The sequence below is a fragment of the Aulonocara sp. 'chitande type north' Nkhata Bay genome, linkage group LG23 (genome assembly GCF_057382095.1).
Source record: "Aulonocara sp. 'chitande type north' Nkhata Bay isolate Kocher_YH1m ecotype deep benthic linkage group LG23, A_spYH_male_GT1.1, whole genome shotgun sequence".
Classification (NCBI taxonomy): domain Eukaryota; kingdom Metazoa; phylum Chordata; class Actinopteri; order Cichliformes; family Cichlidae; genus Aulonocara; species Aulonocara sp. 'chitande type north' Nkhata Bay.
Genome location: NC_141365.1, coordinates 8,300,180 through 8,319,344, shown reverse-complemented (window position 1 = coordinate 8,319,344; position 19,165 = coordinate 8,300,180). Strand labels below are relative to the sequence as shown.

At 40.1% G+C, this 19,165-nt stretch overlaps 3 protein-coding genes across 4 annotated transcripts in view; 1 reads left to right on the top strand and 2 right to left on the bottom strand.

Moving 5' to 3' along the window:
- LOC147301134 (cytochrome P450 2J6-like) overlaps positions 1-19,165 on the bottom strand; it is a 147,699-nt gene that overhangs the window by 29,407 nt on the left and 99,127 nt on the right. The window lies entirely within an intron of this gene.
- mmachc (metabolism of cobalamin associated C) lies at positions 405-5,731 on the bottom strand. The gene is made up of 5 exons (XM_086282996.1): positions 5,216-5,731; positions 4,671-4,868; positions 1,767-1,919; positions 1,496-1,672; positions 405-1,189 (listed from the first exon to the last, which is right to left on the bottom strand). Exons 1-5 carry the CDS (start codon positions 5,303-5,305, stop codon positions 1,007-1,009), a joined length of 801 nt encoding a protein of 266 aa, XP_086139122.1. The 5' UTR covers positions 5,306-5,731; the 3' UTR covers positions 405-1,006.
- Positions 5,376-19,113, top strand: LOC147301141 (uncharacterized). 2 transcript variants are annotated; one of them, XM_086282995.1, is made up of 12 exons: positions 5,376-5,641; positions 7,191-7,268; positions 7,730-7,772; positions 7,937-8,097; positions 8,208-8,289; positions 10,838-11,021; positions 11,171-11,244; positions 11,398-11,474; positions 11,567-11,667; positions 11,769-11,860; positions 11,947-12,087; positions 17,023-19,113. In XM_086282995.1, exons 2-12 carry the CDS (start codon positions 7,203-7,205, stop codon positions 17,193-17,195), a joined length of 1,194 nt encoding a protein of 397 aa, XP_086139121.1. In that variant the 5' UTR covers positions 5,376-5,641; positions 7,191-7,202; the 3' UTR covers positions 17,196-19,113. The 2 variants fall into 2 exon arrangements, with proteins under 2 accessions (XP_086139121.1, XP_086139120.1); XM_086282994.1 differs by having other exon boundaries at positions 5,377-5,622.

The window sequence follows — 19,165 nt, the reverse complement described above, 5'->3', positions numbered from 1 at the left end:
TGTCATATATCATCAATACGTTGTCTTCTGCTTATGCAATTCAGAATTCAGGGTCGTGTGAGGCTGGTGACGATCCCAGCTGACATCACCAGTCTGTCACAGGGCTAAAACAGAAACAGACAACCATTCATGCTCACATTCACACCTAGGGCCAGTTTAGAGTTCCATTACACTAACCCCACGCATCTCTTTGGACTGTGAGAGGAGGCTTTAGTATCCACAGGGAATCCACGCAAGCATGAAAAGAACATAGAGAAAGACATAACACAAGAATTAGCATTGTTAAAGAATCCTTCAGATATTTCTCAGTTTGTTGGGTTAAGTCTCATCTCTGGACAAAAAAAAAAGTAATATTCAAGCAACTATAATTTTTTGAGTCATACTGCTCACAGACTAAAGCGATGTTGCCATTTAGTCTCAACTTTTATTGCTTCACTGTTAAATCAAATAAAAACATTATACAGAAAAACAATAGTGTTCTTTTTTTAAATCAAGGCACTTGCATGCAGATTAAACATGCTGATGACACATGGCTTAACTCAATTTTCAACTTGAGTCATTCAAAATGTGAAGCAAAACCTTCCTGTTGCTACTTGGACACACACATTCTCTATTTTCCCGATAGGACACAACAAAAACTAAAGTGCATTACTATGCAAAAGCACATCAGACTGCAAACTCTGCTTTCCTGAACAGAATACTACTCAGCAAACATCCACTCAATAATATCAGCTATTACCTAATAATACAAGACGTAGAGGAAGCTGATATGTTACTGATATTTCCAGTAGTGTTAAACTTTTAAGAAAAAAACAAAACAAAGAATCAAACACATTTTCAACCCTGAAAAAGCAGCTTTCACCAAAAAGCCAAGCCTACATTAAAATCCCAGGTTTGGTCTCAATAAGAAGCTGTTTGATTAAAAAGGTGTTCAACCAAGACTTCATTTAAGTTCTAGATACAGCAGAGGTTTGAATTCAGAAAGGACAGGCGGTGCTTCCACAATTCACCCATGTCCAATTTCTTGACTCTGTGTGTCCGAGGTGGGTTCAGGTTGATTATTGTCACTTGGCAGATAGCCCCAAGCCCTGAGCAGAGCCACACGCTGGGCAGGAGGGGTGGAGAAGTAGTCCCTCTGTTTCTGAGAGTAGGTCTGGATTGGACTGATAATGTTTCGGTAGCTCCAATCCTGATGAGGCAGAATGGTGGAAAAATTCAGTTATACATTAATCTGACATACTGAAACTTCCCAAAGATTGGAAAAGTAAAATGCAGCTTCAAAAACTAACCAATGATATGAAATTTGCCAAATTTGTCAATTTTTAGCGTCATGAAATAGGAAACAGGACAACAACATGGGTCCTTTTCCACATCACCCCTACAGCGCAGTCAATTCTTCTCAGAGAACAAAACCTCCATCACAGAGCACAAAACAGTTGTTGGTGTCTATCTACAGTTTGTGTGTGATGCAGGTTTTATGACTAAAAGATGTTACCTGCCAGTGAAAGTTAAAAGCCTCCAGCAGCTTTATCCTGCCCTCTCTGGATGGCACACAGTCAGGAGGAACAGGCTGCACCAGCTCAGAGCCCACCGTGACATCTCCAAACACCAACAGAGCTCGGATGGCAAACCAGCCCCCAAACCGCGGATGCACACACACTCCAAACATTTTCTGAAAGCAAAAGGATCAAAGGATCACAGCACACAAGAAAGGTAAAGACTGCCTTTAAAAAATGTGCCAAGGGAGCAAACAAGAATGTGATTACTTTTTCAGCCCAGGGCTGCTCCGTCACATCAGCCTTTTGGTAGTAAAAAGCTGCTCCCGATACATGAGCTGCAGTCTGGGCCAAGAACTTGGGCTTCCTGCTGGGCAGTAGCTCATAGTCGTACCTCACATCCACCTTCTCTCCTGGAAAACACTGCAGGGCAGGATCAAGTAAGAAATATGTTTAAACGTGAGAAAAAGTTCATGAATATGATTATAGTTGCAATCTAAATAGAGTTAGCCAGCATGATGATGCTGTGAGACTGTCAGAGGCTTTCCCATAAAGTTTCATGTGCTATAGGCTTCCAGTAACCTTTACACTGTGTTTAAACTGTATGCACACGCAAACTGTAAGCTCACTCATACAATGTAAGGTTTAAGTTACAAGTGCCCTAAATTAGCAGCACTGGTTATTACAAAATATTTTTTATATTTCCATAACAGTTGATATACCAGTATGCACAAGCGCCTTAATCAAAATTATATTTTCAATTCTAAAATATAACTAAAAATATACATTTTTGAATAAGATGCTAAATTATGGTTATTTTGAATGAAATCAAAAATTACATTTTGGTCACTGAATGTTACCATTAATGTTATGATTCATTTCTGACTTTGTTATTTGTCCAATAAATAACAATGCAATTTTTAATTTAAACAAGTTTTTGAGAGGTTTCTAAAGTATTTTGTTTTCTTGTTTTTATGACAGGTGGTCTAATAAATCAGCATTGTTCAGTCGTGCAAAACAAAACAAAAAAAGTCACATCAGTTTTTAGTAAACACGGTGCAGAGACAGATCATAGTATGGAAGCTTGATTCAGCACTGAAAAAAAGTTGTGTTTTTTTTCATCCATAAGTCACCAGAAGTATGTGAAAATTTTGGGTTATTTTTCTCAACTTTGAGTTACTCTCTCAGAGGTGTGAGTTCGTAAGGAGACATTTCAAGATACTTGACTCAAAATGTGATAATGACAGAAAATGTGAGTTATAGATGGCAAAAAAGGATCTGCAGGTCAGGAAAAGGGTGGCCTTTTTGCAGTGGCAGAAACAAGCTTCCACCATAACCTATTAAATTTCAGTGAATCTGATAAGAAACAGGGTGACACAAGGCACATCCTTAGTGGATGACATCTCTTTAGATTTATAGGTATTACCCTGATTGCACAGCCTTGTTCAATAATCCAGGGGGCTCATCAAACACGCGACTTCTCATGTCAAGTACAGCCAGTCTAAGCTAAGTGACTTCAATGACTGCCTGGAAACTAACTGAGACTGAACATATAGAAAAATTTAATGAGAAACAACAAAAATGAAGGAGTGACTTAGACGTTTAGTATGTGAGTATTTTATTTTTTCATTTAATCCAACGTGAAGTTAATTAGAAATATTGGAAATAACAAAACTGCATGGAGAGCCCCATTTTCAGAAGCCAGCACTTCTGCAAAGGCTCTTTGATAATTAAAGAAAAGCTAATTATATTAGCCAAGCTAAAAAATGTCAAAAAGAAGGAATACATGTGGTTAAATAAGTGTCTAGAATTTGAATACTGTCTCAAAATAGCAGCGCTATACAAGACTGGCCTTCAGCAGAAACCTGCACTCCAAGGCAGGATTTCATCTAGCCAGGTAACTTTAGGGTTAACCCCAGATTAAAATCAAAATCAATAGGTATAAAATCACCGCCTTCTGACTAATCAGATCTCAGGAAAATAGCATTACAATACTTGGAAGACACCTGAGACTTCTGTGTATGGGGAATAGGAGGGTCTAAAGTTTTTCAATAGCATTTAAAGCCTTTGTATTTTCCCAGTGGAAATACCCATTGAGGTATACTGTAAGTTGAACTCACTTTGTAATACAGGCCTTAGGATGCTGGAAAAAGTCAGTCATAGTGAAAATGAATACAGACAAAAGAATGCAGGCGTTTGAGAAGAATTATAATTAGGTCACTAACAGTGAATGAACTGCAGATTGAAATTAAATGAAGTGAACCACTGAAACTGATTTTTGCAATCACTACCACCATTATTATAGCCAAGTATTTTTAACCATTTTTAGTGTATTCGCTTTAGTTTTAGTTTAATTTTTGATCAGTTTCAGTGCTACTTTTAGGTTTTCCTTTATTCAGAAATAAGTGGCATTTTTCAGAGGGAAGGAGAAAGATTTAAAAACAGTATGATTTTGGAACACAACTACGCAAACATAGACGTCCTGTTTTCAATACACATGTGCATCTGAGCTCTACACTACAAAGAAAGTTCAGCATACCCAGGGTATCTTTCCGTTGTCTGGACCCACTTAACCTAACAGTGGCGATCAGACTGAGCGGTCGCACGAAGCCGCTTATCAACTCAAAAATTAACTCAGGGTTTATCAATCCAGCTACGAGCATGTTCACATGAAAGGAGTGGTACTGCCAGCATCTGACAAATCACAGACATGGATAAGTGTGCTGGCAGCTGCAGACAAATCAGTGGTATGAGTGTAGACGCTACTGAAAAGCTTCAGACCCGCCAACAGCCTGAGGGATCTTCCAGAAGTGCTATTTTCCAGTCAACTGATTGATCAGTAGGTGGTAATTTTGTCCCTGTTGATCTCTAATTTGAAACATAATCGGCTTCAAAGGAGTTAGGCCTATGGTATATGTTACCATTTACCCTGGTAAGAGTTAGCCTTAAAATTAACTGGATTGTATTGTAGTACAGACCTCAGTGGCTTCTCATGTTGGCTTCTCATTAATAAAAAAAAAAATGACTAAAACTAGAAATATTTCCTGTATATTTGTTATTATTATTACTGCTACTATTATTATCATTATTATTATTACTACATTTTCAAAATTTAGTTTTACTTTTTAATTAGTTTAACTAAAATAACCCTGGTCACCACTCCTCCATCCTCACCTGAGAGACAGCAGAGGTGATGCATTGTCTAACACACTGGTCTATGGGGTCATTAAGCCCCTGGTAGCACCTCTGCTCGAGGAAAGGCAGAAAGGCCTCTTCAAACATGGCGGGAGTGCTGAGCACCACCACAGCCAGGGTATCATCTGGATATGACAGGTGCAGGGTGGGAGGTAGCACAGAGTTGTACCAGCCAATCTGCAAACAGAGGGACATGTTAGGGAGTAAGAACCAAATATGTGCAGGTTACTCCATCACAAATCATCTGATTTGGCTGAAAATTTCAATTCAATAAAATAACAGAAAATAAAATAATAAAAGAACAGAAAAGAATGACAATGACACATTCCCTTAAAGGCAAGAACCAGTAATACGTCAGTAAACATGCAGTATTCAACCATCTATCGCTATTTTTACTTGTTGTAGCATGTTTAACAATTCATATTTAAACGTAAATATTTAACTGGGAAATATAAAAGAAATAGTTCTACGATCAGAATGATTTTTTCATACTTTTCAATATAAAACTATACAATTCATTATACCTTTAACGGGTAAACTTCAAATCCCAGATTTGTTAAACTGTCGTTTAACAGTCGTCTTACACTTTCCACGCTTACATTGGAAGCCGCCATTGTTGCATGTCAACATTGAGCTTTGCATTGTGGGACATGGTGTTCTTTGGCCAATCAACGTCCTCGATGAAAAATCTTAGCTTCGGGGTATATTTGAACAGTTTTTTGTTTGTTTGTTTTTTGCTAACTAGAATACGTTTAGAATGCAGTGTATTTTACTAAGTGAGTGTACATCGAGGATATCTCTGTAATTTTGAGGCTAAAAATAATTACGGACCTTTTGACTACAAAACCCAGAAGGCATGTGCCTTACGTCATACGCAATCACGTTATTGTTATGGGCTCCTGGATTTAAAAGTGGAGTCGGAAGGTTTTCTGTGAGTATCTCGATTAGCGGTAGGAAAATATGCTTATTTTCTTAATAATGTTTCAGAGACAGCATTAGAAACAATAAAGTTAACTCTATTTACTGTTTTAGAGTCGGAAATTTTTTTTTCCTGGCTACACGAATAAAAACCCGAGAGAAAAAAAAATGTCGCAAATCACGGCTAACGTCTAACGTTAGCGGTATTAACTGTAAAACTTGGCCTTTATCAGTTGATGTGTCTCAACATGTTTGTGTGCTGTGCATTTTGTCTATGTTAGGAAATGCTTGCTCTGCCCAAAGCTTCTCTTTCAAGCTTCTGTTCCTAGCAGCCGGACAGCGATATGCTCTCTAGTTCCTAGCGGACCTGCAGATCAGTTTAATAGGCCCATTACTTTATCGACCTACAAACCGTGGCGTGGGCGAAACATAATATAGGGGGAACGACGCTGATTAACCTGTGTGCAACCCCTGTAATTATAATTAGCACTGTAGCAGTAATGAAATACCTGAAATTGAATCCCGGATTCATCATTTTGTCATAAGGACATTTGTGGCATCTCCTGATCACCTGTGGTCCCAGGTGCAGAAAGGTTAATTGAATGTGTCGGACTTGTGATTCATGGACTGAAAAACAAACCAAAAAAAAAGATAATTGCACGTTTTTCGTCTTTTTCCAGAAATTAAAGTGACTTATACCTCAGAGAATTGAGGAAATATTCTCATATCTACTGCTTTACTATGAGAGAATATCCATCTTCCTTCTCGTGAATTATTAACAATAATTAGCGTAGGAAAATGTAATAAAAATTTTTTTATTTGTCTCTCCATCCATCCATCCATCCATTTTCTGCCACTTTTCTGGGTCTGAGTCCCATTGACAGGATTCGAAGAGAAGCCCAAACCCCTCTCTCTGCCCACCTCATCCGGCATGTATAGGGGGACACCAGAGTGTTTGTGTGCTGGGGCCTCCTCCTGGTGAACATGACCTAACACCTCAGTTAGGAGGCATCCTTGTCAGATGCCCAAATCCACTCATCTGGCCTTTTTGATGTTGATGATCATCCCCTTAGAATTTTTTTTATCTATAAAGTAGCCAGAAATGTTAGAAAAATGCACAAACTTCAGCTAAGTCAGGTAATAAGACTTTTTATTTTAACTGCATGTGAACCAGTTGTGTTTACGTTTGTAGTCATTCCCAACAGGCCTGTTTGGAAAACTCCTGCTCTCTTTGTAATCTGAAAATGAGCTAATACGCTGTCATATCGTGACATCCCATGTTACATTTTCCTGTGAAGCAGCTGATCGCTGTAACTAAAAACGTGCAAATGCACAGGGCTGCTGTAATTTAATCCCCCTCAAAGTGTAAGCTCTTAACGCAGCTGATACCTCGCCTACCAGGAATAACACGTGTCTAAGGTTGTGTCATTGTGGTCTAGTGGTTTTTGATGTAGCTTTAACCTATGTCAGGGCAGAAAGCTTCGTGTCAGATGATGCTCCTCGTGGATCAATAATCAGTTAAGCGACAATAATAATAAATATTTGAATTTGACAACTTCCCTTTTTGAATTCTCTTTCTAGTTCGAATGAGACATGAACTGGGACAATCAGCTGAGCTCTATTCTGTCTGTAGCAGATGGCAGTGTTGCAAAGATGAGGGTGAGTACATTTAAATACTTCTATTTGTACGTGTTGATTCATACTGAGGCAGGTTTTTTTTCTGCATCACTCTGAACAGTACTTCTGTGAAGCCAAAACAAAGTTCACATCACACAACGTTCATCAATCGCTGACAATAAAAAAAAAAAAAAAAAGGCTGGGTGTTGATATTTACATAAATAAAGGTGCATATTAAAGCACAGTAGCATCTGCAAAACTTGTTAAAAACGTCATTTTATTTTATATATTTCACATGCTTGTCTGCACCCTGTTGTTTGATAAGCTCTGGCATTGACCACAGGAGAACCTTCTCTGATCCCTTGTGATCAGTTCCCATAGCGATCTGTAGATGGCAGCAGTGCTCTATTAAAGTGATTTAAATTAAGATAGCGTAGATAGAAGACTTTGGGAAGTACTCTTTGAATGTAAAAAAAACAAACCAAAACTTCTGTCTCTAACAGGAGAGGTTGACGCCAACGGGGAAATTCTTCAAAGGAGGCGAAGGTGAGCGTAGCATTTTAAATTTCTCAATATGACTAGAAGGGGAAATTACCCTTAACTTGTCATTGTTTATGTTAAGTTGACTTCCTTTCTTTCAGAGTTAACTAAATACTGTAGGCGCAACAGTTGTTTGAACCATCTAAGTGATTTCCACTCTTCCTTTTCAGATTTGTTTCCAGTGCGCGAGAGAGGTTGTGATTCAGATTCAGACCCCCCTGCTCTTCCTCCTCGAGCACCACTTCTCCGACAGACTTCCCCAACTTTCAGTCCTGGTGTGCAGTGGGCAGACTTGGCTTCTGTCCAGTCACAGCTCCAGATACAGAGCAAGGTGTGTTTATTTGTTTAACACTGAGAACTAAATAGCAATATATTTATGGTATTTAACAGATTGTTTGATTTGAGCAGTGACTCATTTTCTCTTCCCAAAATCTTTTAAAGGCGATTGATTCCCTCACCCAGAGGCTCCATGATTTGGAAAGGGAGAAGCACTCTCAGCAATGTCACATTCAGGTGCTTCAAGGTAACCGTTACTGTGTCATATTAATTTTCTCATAAACACATCTCACTCCACTTTGTCAACTACAAGAAATTAGAGATGGCACGATACCACTTTTTTATGTCCGATACCGATATCATAAATTTGGATATCGGCCGATACCGATATGGCTAAACTTTGCTAGATCCGCCCCTGCACAGTTACCAGCCGTCAGCTACGTAGAAAAGGATCCTGGTGTAGAAAGTAATATTAAATAAATTCTGACAACAGATTATCAAGCTTAAACGTGCTGCTGTTGTTCAGCAGCTGGTTTCCTCTTTCTGGCGCAAAGTGGGCAATAAACAAACAAGAGAGACGGACTCGCGACAGAAAAGCCGATCAGCTGATCATTAATCAGTTTCACGATTGAAGTAGCAGCAGGAGAGGGAGGGAGAGAGAAGAGGCAGTCGCTCCATATATCGGTTGTTAAGCTTAACGCTGGAATGCTTTACAAACATTCAGAGATGAACTTACACACTTGCTTTACTTCTCTCTGAAATGCCGGTTTGGTAGCGAGGCTCCAAACCAGACCGCCGACAGGTCCCACACGCCATAGCCGCTCTGTCACATGATGCATTCTGCTCCGACGTGCTACGGTTATGAGCCGAGTTACGCCATGTCGCAAGTTTTGTGAGGTGATTTTTGATATTTAATGGATCGGATTACATTTTTTATTTCTCTCCGATATCCGATCCAGTAATTTAGGTCAGTATTGGACCGATACGTAATATCGGATCGGTCCATCTCTACAAGAAATGAACTGTTACCAGATTCAGAAGTGTTGAGAGTCATCATCCAAACTGAGGTGTCAGGTCACAAACAATGCGCCCAAAGCATGTAGCATTTTAATGTAAATTAGTTGTTACCACATAGTTTTTGTGTTGCTCTTCTCCATTTTAGACATTACATGTGATGAGCTTCAGATTACTGTACAAACAATCCTTGAATTTTACCGTTTTTACCTATCCTAAGGCATTTATGTTCATATATCCACTGGATATATCCAGTTTAACAAACTGTGGTTGGCTCATTAATTAGTTATGTATCCACGAGGTGAAGGTAGAATCCACCTCACCTTCTCAAGCTTGTTTCTCAAAATCTGAGGTTTAAGAGTTTTAAACACTCTAGAAAAATAAGAAAAGATAAACCGCATGTTGCCACCAGGCTTGTCCAAAAGAAATAAGTCTAGTGTTACCCTGTTATCCAAACTATAAAGGCTCCAGTGCATGCTCGACTTATGGTGTCAGAAAGGGAAAGAGTAGCCTCTGCATTGTCTTCATGATATGGGAAGTGGGGGTAAATGGTCTGTAGTTGTTGATCACGGTCAGCTGCCTTGAGCACTGGCACACGGTTGGAACTCTTCTGAACTAAGGTTGAAGATAGTGTGCAGAGGCGCTGCCATCTGAGATACAGTCTTTAAATAGCCTGGGACTTACCACAGCTGCTTTCCTAGAGTGCAGCCTCCTCCGCTCTGCTTTCACCTCATTCACTGTAAAGAACAGCTGAGGAGAAGCTGGTGTAGAAGATGCTGCAGCTGTAGTGTGCTTAGTGAGGATGGTGCTGGAGATGCTGGACCGGCAGAAGTGGCAGAGTGCCATGTTCAAACCAGTTATAAAACAGGTTAAACTCGTATGCTATGTCCTAGGGGCTGGCTGCTCTTCCTCTTGAAGCCAGTCATGGTGTTCATTCTCCCACACATATCTTTGATGTTGCTGCATGGTAGTTTCCCCTCCAGCTTCCTGTTATTGTCTCCCTTTACCTGTTAAAACGTCCTCTCAGGTTGTGCTTCCTTTTTGTGGTTTAGTAGGCACTTGATACTGCTAGCAGATGATTTGCAGCAAACAGTTCTTACTGGCACAGCAACATCCCTGCAGGTTTATGTAGTCAGTTCTCTTTTACATTCTCTATATGTACATATTGGAAAAAACAACAACACTCAGACGGTGTAGCTGAAGTCTAAGATTATGACTCACACAGATTACTTTGTAGACATAATGACATTATTTGACATTTTGACCACATTTAATATGATGATCAGCTTCTGTAACATTATATAACTGACAGAAATTAGGAAAAGCATAATATGCTTTTCCTAAAAAACTTGGAGGTGCTTAAAGTTTTAGTTTACATTAAATACAGTTTGACCCACTTCCACTCTACTCTAACATAGCTGTCTCAGGAGAGATGCAGAAAAAGTTAGACAATAGCTAAACACTTGCAGCTACAGGAAGCAAGTGGATTTACAGGAAAATATGGTCTCAATTTTGTGAGCCATCAGCACTTACAGCACCGCTTGAAAGAGATGAGTCCTAGCAAACTTTATTTGTTATTGGCCCGCCTCTATTTTCTCTACTCACTATCCACCCTTTCTCTCTACAGCCTGGGAAAACTGCTAAGTGTATTCAGCCTTAATGGATTCATTCATAATTAAAGATATTGATGAATTATTCTGGTTTGTGTGCAAGGGTAATGGAAGGAGCTGTAAAGTAGAAAAAAAATCAGCTGGTCCTAGATATCTATCTATCTTTTCCAGACGAGGTTCACAGGCTGCATGAGGAGTTGAGAGAGAGGGATAGACAAAGGGAGGAATGGAGGAGAGGACAAAGCCCAGGAGCAGAGAGAAGGATGGAGCAGTGGAGAAGGGAAGTTGGACGTGAACTGAACAGTCTAAGGGGACACATCACCCGAGCCACGTCGCTAGGCAACCTGGAGGAGAGGTGCATTAGGGGTGAAGCTGGGGGAGGTGACTGGAGACTGAAATGATGATAGGTCCAACCCTAAATTGACATTAAAATGTTTACATCTCTTAATAAGAGATGGCTATTACAGAGTTGTGTGAGTGTCATTTACTTTCTCTTTTTCCCAGTTTTAGCTCAAAGCTCCGCCGAGAGGAGCTGGAACAGCTGCGCAGAGAATTGGACCAACTAAAAACACGGCTAAGTGAGTCTCTCTCTCACACACACACACACACACACACAGATTCCTTGCATTCATTCAGCGAGACTGCACATGTCCTTTTCCACTGTTGGTCTACAAAGGAAAAGCAAGAACCATCTTGCTTGGAACATCTGCTCTTTCTTTTACCCTTGACAGGGAGGCAGGAGGAGGACATGTTTCTCCAGCAGGCACAGGCCAGTGAGACCAGGAGACTGTACGAACACAGCTGCAAGGTACACATTGTAACTCACAGCCAGTGTTTTCTTGTGGGTTTGTGGTTTTGATTCTTTCAGATGCTTAATCTTTCTCTGTGTGATTTATTCAGACTCTGGAGGAGCTGACAGACAGCTACAGAATTCACAACACTGATCTGACAAAGACAGTCTTACAGTATTCTCACACACAGCAAGAGGTTCGCCAGATCAGGTATATGTGTAACCATGTATAGTCTGTGTGTATCTAGTTTTTTTTTTTTTTTTTTTTTCTTGTCTTGTACTACATATGTTACTATAAATCACTTACACCAGATCAACTGTGTCAGAACTGAAGGATGAGGTCAGAAGTCTTGTTTTCCGAGGATGTGAACCAACATCACTTCTGCCTTCAGCCCACACATCGAGTAAGTGCCATCCTTTCTGTTTCTGTTGAACACAGATGCACAGCATAATAAACCATGTTTGGGGTTTTTTTTGCTGTTTGATCTAGGGGCATCACCACTCCCACTCTCTCACAGCCATAAGAGAGTGGTTAAAGTTGAAGAGGCGGACTCTGACTCAGAAGACCTTAGCCTGACCCCGAGCCTGGCGGAGATCAGCTCAGATGATCTCTCGTGGCTGGAAGACCCTGGTAAGGGCCTAGTGCACCCAAAGTCACAGCAATACCACATGTGTGCATGATAGTATTCTTGCAAATCAACCTTTGGTGCAAATACAGCACAAAGACATGTTCTGACAGTTAAACCACCTGTCACATCAACATAAAACGTTGGAAAAGCAGAAAAGGAAAGCAGATGTGCACGACCTGATGGCGGTTTTAACAAGATGAGACTACGTAGTCATTCCCTCTCCCGCCACTCTCCCACACATCTGGCTCAACCGTCAGTCTTATTCAACCCAGTAGGTGTGACTCAGTGCAGAGAGTACACTACAGCTTACAGTGAAATAAGCCCTGTTCAGACATGACTCCGTTCCATTGATCTGACAGTATACCTAAATCATGTGATCTGTTGAAGTCAGAGCTGCAGTCTTACTGGTTTGGACCTTGTTTTGGTATAATTGTCAATACAAGTCTGAACTGCACACAGTCATATCAACAGATAATCACTGACAATGCACATCTTTGTGAGTTGCCCACCACACTGGCCTAAACACCAGGTTTTTTTTTTTTATGTAGCATGCATAATGCAGTTTTTGTCAGCAATTCTGTTTCTAATTCACAAATACATTTATATATGGTGTATTTTCCCCAAAGAGAAGTCTCTCCCCCCCCCCCCCCCCAAAACACACACGCAGACACACACAAAACTTCACAAATATGGTTGAACTATATATTTGCTAGGGGTGCAACGATATTCGTATCGATATTGAACCGTTCGATACAGTGCTTTCGGTTCGGTATGCATATATATCGAACAATACAACATTTGTAATTTATTTTATCAACTTTCCTTCTGACGATGCTGTCTGTGTTGAACGCAGATTCACTGAGCGCTCAACACAGACAGCATCATCAGAAGGAAGAGCGCAGGGCAAGCTAGCGAGACAGAAGTTAAGCTCTCCTTACAACATGGACCTCCCCCACCCTCATTCAGATCTGGCGTTTGGAATTATTTTGGTTTTCATGTGACGTATGACCCTGAAGGTAAGCGAGTCATGGACTAAAGTAAAACAGTATGTTGGATGTGCCATGCAATGCTCAATTACATGGGTGGGAACTAGTGTGTTAGCGCAGTTAGCTCGTTAACGGAGATTTGCCGTGTTGTGGCGTTAAGGTCATTTCAACGAGATTAACCTGAAAGCACTAGTGGGAACACAACGAATATGACTGCACATTTACGCCGACATCATCCTAGTGCAAAGACAAGTGGAAGCAGAAAAAAAACAAGCAAGCATGCTACTAACTTTAGCCGAGTCATTTAGACAGCTGTTTAATATGCTGCTGAGAATATAGCCCAGAAGAAGCGGATAGTATAGCTTTTATTTTGGAAAGAGACATTTCTCTGTAATAAACTCTCTTTTCCAAAGATGAGTGATTCCTCAATCAGATACAGGGCTCGCAATATCGCTAGCCCAACGTCCGGGGCTAGCGATTTTTTTCAGTCGGGGTACCAAAATCTATCTCTGCCCTGCCATTCGGCCTATAAGGAAAAATATATGTCAATGCTTTTGCATTCTTTCGGAAATGTAGCTGGGTAATTATGTCATTGGGTGAGCCACTGTCAATATGTGACATATTGAAATCGCGTTTGAATTTGCGCTTGTTTTTTTGCTTTCACTTTGCAATCGCTCGAACTGTGTATAGAGAGCAACAGCACTGATCTGTGAGTGATGATAATTTGCGCACCAATTCCTCTGACATCGTCTTATTAATTGTTAGCTTACTATGCAAACATGACAAGTGAAATCTCCCGCAGCTTAAACATGTGAGAGGTTGATCGCGCAGAGAATCGCTGAGCTTATGTGAGTGCGTGTGTAAAAGCAGCAGGATATATATTTGACTACGATGACCTGGATGACTGAGAACCTTCACAGACAGATATATATTTTAGTTCTGCTGAGCCAAATAAGACAGGTCAGGGTGAAGAAGTGACAGCCAAAGAAAAGCTTACCACAAAACGGAGAAGTTATGACAAATCAGACTATAAGGCAAAAAGAAAGTGCAGCTTTATGGTTTCATGGACAAAATAATTTCTGTGGCTGCAATATGACGAGCTAAATAACCAGGGCTGCACATAAGTGGTCCGCAGGTGCGCATTCGCTGTCAAAATAAAAAACACGCACTAGGGTTAGGGTTAAATTTAAAAACTGTAGGCCTACTTTTGAGTTAAAATATATATTTATAATTTTAATAAATGACAAATTAAAAAGGCATGAACATTTTTTTTGTATCGAAAAAATATCGAACCGTGACACCAAAGAACCGAACCGAACCGTGAATTTTGTGTATCGTTGCACCCCTAATATTTGCTTAATTTTTTTTGTATATATGGCAAATATTGCTTTGTTGCTGTGGTGTGTATGTCTGCTCTGAAGCGATAAGGGATATAACATAAATATAGCCTATACCTGAAAGACTTCGTAAATACACTTTAATAGGCAGCAATAAATAACCCCAATTCCAAAAAAATTGGGACATTGTGTGAAAATGTGGGGGAAAAACTGAATGCAATGATTTGCAAATCTCATAAACCCATGTGTTATTCACAGTAAAACTTGGAAAACATCAAATGGTTAAACTGAGAAAATGTAGCATTTTAAGAGGAAAAAAAAGGGTCATTTTGAATTTGATGGCATCATTTCTCCTCTGCTTTTACCAACAGTCCATAAACATCTGGGAACTGAGGAGAGGAATGTTGCCTCGTTCTTGTCTGATAATAGTCCGGGCTCTTCTTTGTTGTATTTTTCATTTCATGATGCTCCAAACCTGTATATACCTTTGAGTATTGATGTTGCATAGTGCCAGTGGCATAGGCGGTAATGCACCAGTCAGAGATGCAACATGAGCGCTGATAACAAGCGAGATGGTCCTGGCATCCGTCCTTTCCCAAAAGAATTTCAAATTTGGATTTATGTGGCAATAGAATAATTTTCCATTTTGCCTCCGTCCATTTTCCATGAGCTTTGGCCCAGAGAATAAGGTAGTGTTCCTAGATCATGTTCACATGATATGGTTTCTTCTCTTTGACCTGCTTTTATGGATGGCATGGGGAAGTTCATGACAGAATCATGGCCAATTTTAATTCAGTGCCAGCTGAGAGCCCATAGATCATGGACTTTCAATATTGATTTTCTGCCTTTTTCCATGCGCACAAAGATTTCTCCAGATTCTGTGAATCTGTTGATAATATTGTGTACTGTAGATGAGGCAGTCCTTGATATTTTACATTGAGGAATATTAAATTGTTTCATAATTTGTAGACAGTTTTTTTGTCGATCTTTACTCCTGAGAAACTGACCATCTAAGATGCTCTTTTATATGATAATGGTAAATGGCCTGTATTTGTATAGCACTTTTCTAGTCCCTAAGGACCCCAAAGCGCTTTACACAACCAGTCATCCACCCATTCACACACACATTCACACACTGGTGATGGCAAGCTACATTGTAGCCACAGCCACCCTGGGTCGCACTGACAGAGGTGAGGCTGCCGGACACTGGCGCCACCAGGCCCTCTGACCACCACCAGTAGGCAACAGGTGAAGTGTCTTGCCCAAGGACACAACGACCGAGGGCTCGAACCGGCAACCTTCCGATTACAAGGCGAACTCCCAACTCTTGAGCCACGATTGCCCCTAATATTACTGACCTGTTGCCAGTTAACCTAACTAGTTATAAAATTTACTTCTAATTTCTTTTTTAGTCCATACACGCCACGCCCCCCCCCCCCCCCCCCCACCCCCTTTCTTGCCCATGTCCCAACATTTTTCACATGTATTTCTACCATCAAATTCAAAATTAGCTAATATTTTGAACGGAAAATATCAAAGTTTTAAACATGTGATATGTTTTTTATGTTCTATTGTAAATAAAATATGTGTTTATGAGATTTGTAAATCATTGATCTGTTTTTCTTTACATAGTACAGTGTGCCAACTTTTTTTGGAATTGAAGTTGGACCATGCCTGAAAAGGACTTTAAAGCAATAGATTGACATGTCAGGAAATAAAATATGCTTTTAGGTTTCTTTCCAAGAGTTAAAAGAAAACCTTAATACCACTACAGTGTCTGTCCTGGAGAATATCCTTGCTCTTCTACTCTCAGAGGATTTGCTAGAGATGAGTTCTGCCAAGATCTTGAAGATGATATTTCATTGTTATTTTACAATCTAGTTTGATGTATTGTAAAACTACAGGTAGTTGATATTGGTAGATGATTTTGTAGGGATTAACTGTAAGCATGTTAATGTTAAAGGAAAAATGTATTATTGGGATACAACAACGCTTGTGGTCACCTCATTAACAGTCTTTATGCTAAGCTAACCATATCCTTTTGTAACTTCATCTTACATGAACCATGACCAGTGAAGAGTTGCACACAAAAAACAGTAGTTTTAAAAAAATTACATGACCAAACAAAAAACTTGAAATTAGATATAAAATATACAGGATTGTATAATTTGCTGGTGATAGTGAGTGTAGCATGTCACTGTCAGGAGGCTGGTGTCCTTCTGTGTTCTTCCGTCTGGAGAAAAAACACTAAAGCTCTCATTTCCTCTCCAACGGTCTCTGCAAAGCCGGTCATTTCTCTGGGAAATTTAGTACTCTGTGTGCCTGTGTGAGCTCATGCACTGCTTGCCCTCAGACTTACTGTAACAGAGGGTTGACGTTCCCGGAAGAGATTACCATCACTGCTCTAAATGTTTCCCAGAGTGATTTGGGACCACGAAGCCAGGATAATTTGACAATTGTATCTGCACACACTTGCACACGCACTCGTGCCAGTGCATAGTTGTTAAGGGAAAACATTTGAATCTTTTCCAACCCAATCCCAGATGGTACCACAGCAATGCGGTACTCGCGTACACAAAATTAACCGCTCTTCTTTGCTCCTTATGTCTGCCAGCTCTTCATCAGAAGCCCAGAGCACGTCTGAGTATTCAGTCCAGGCGGAGTGACTTTGCTGGTCCTGGATCAGATGTGGATGGTGATGACAACGATGATAATGATGGTGATGATGATCTTGAAGATGATGTGAATGCAGATTTGGGATCTGACCTAAGTCTTGATGAGCTTTGACCTTTATGTGTTGTGAGTTTTTTGGAAAAGGTAAAGGCTGAGGAAGCATTCAGCAAGAAAAAGACAGCAGACAGCGTTGTTGCTTCGTCATTGCCGAGCGTGATGAGAAATTAAATGTTGTGCATAAAATGTGAGATAAAACTTGATAAATTCAAGAATGAGTATTGACTGTACATAAAGGAAAGCGAGTAATTAGATCATTTTACCTATTGCTGTTACAGAGCTGCTTGGATATGAGTTGGGGTTTTTTCTGGGGGGAGCTTTATTTGAATGCAGTTTAACAGTTTTTGTGAGAGTGCCAGAAGTGTTGGACTAAGGACAGATCACTAAGTGTGACGCTATTTTAAATTTCTTTTTTCTTTTTTTAAACTGGTCTCGTTTGAATCGCCCACTCTCCTTCTCGTTTGTTTGTTTAAAGTACTCATCATCGAAGCATTTTTTTTTCTCCACTCAGTCTATTTAGTGTTATCAGGTACAGTTTAGGATTGTAAAATCTTCTGTTCCCATATGCGCAGACTGATAGGATGCTGGGAACCACTTGAGGTGACAGTCAGTTGTTTAAATAGTTCTTTGTATGACCTTTGATATAAAACCTTTTTTCTCCCATTATTGTGGAGCTTTGTGTCAGTATAGAAGCACTTTTGTAAGGTGCATTATTTTTGCAGTGTGAGGCACTAAAAGAATACGTTTTAATTGTTGCCACACCCTCTGCCCGCATGTTGCGCGCTACTGGCAGAAAATTATGGGTCCTACTGGAGTTAAGGATAGAACTGCTGCAATTGGTCTGCTAAACCACAAAGTTTGGCTTTAGGCATGACAAAATTAAAAATAGTTATGTTTAGGTTTGTTATGATTACAGATTGTTGGGGTTAGGTGAAACTTTGATGTGGTTAAGGTTTGGGCTGGACTCGCATCTTTGCCCTTAGCGACAGTGGGATGCATAATGAGACATAACTAATCACTTGGATTTGAAGAGCACACCACTGGTTTGCAAGCTTAGAGCACCGTGATATACTCAGATTGAGTTAAGTTGGTATTTTATAACTGGGACTTGGATCATTTTATAGACAGCTCTTGCGTTTAAAGTTCTGGTGAATGTCATGACTCTGTATTAAAAGTAACTGTAAGTCTTCTCTGTGAAACTGTAATGGATTTTTAATGGATTTTTCGTCTTGCATAATGCACTCTTCAGTCCAGAAGGAATCTGATGAGGGATGGGATTTTGGTTCCTGGTAATGTAACTGAAGTGAGGTAGGAGTGAAGTGAGATAAAATAAATAGGAATCAAAAGCCATTACCATTATCAAGGCGCCGGTGCCCGTCAGTCTCCACTTCGATCTCCATATACCCACAACTCAGCAAGGTAGTTGAAGGTCCCTTTATTGCTACAGTGTCTGACATGAGTCACACTGCGCCAGGCTACGTGTCAAGCTGTTAAATATTTCAGCTTCCAGACACCCCCCATCAAGGATCCCAGACCACAGTGCAGAGCTGCAGGCAGCTGACAGCCAGGTTAGGTGTTCAGTGGGGTGCATGCATTCAGGCTTCAACAGTATTGACCACATACACATTGTCCACCTCACTAACAAGACAGATTGTCTTAGTAGTCTGTAGTGAGCAATACAATACCTTCTAAAAAACCAGAGCATAGCGTATTTTTCACAATCCACTGTAACACTATCTTTGTATAGCTGTTAATTTTGTTGTGTAAGCCATTTAATGAAGAAAAGACTCATCTATTTGTTATTGTGTCCACATAATGGCTGATGAATCCGACCCTTTTACTGCCATTTTATGGTGTTTGCCAAGTATTGTGTGGTTAGGCTGCAGTAAAGCAGAGGACTGATTCGTTTATTCAAGATGTGTAAAAGAAATGTTTTACGTTTTGTCTCCAAAAATAAAAGTCTGTTTTAAAAGAAGAGACTCGTTTTCTATTGTGATTTCTTTGGTGCTGAAGTGAAAAGTTGGATC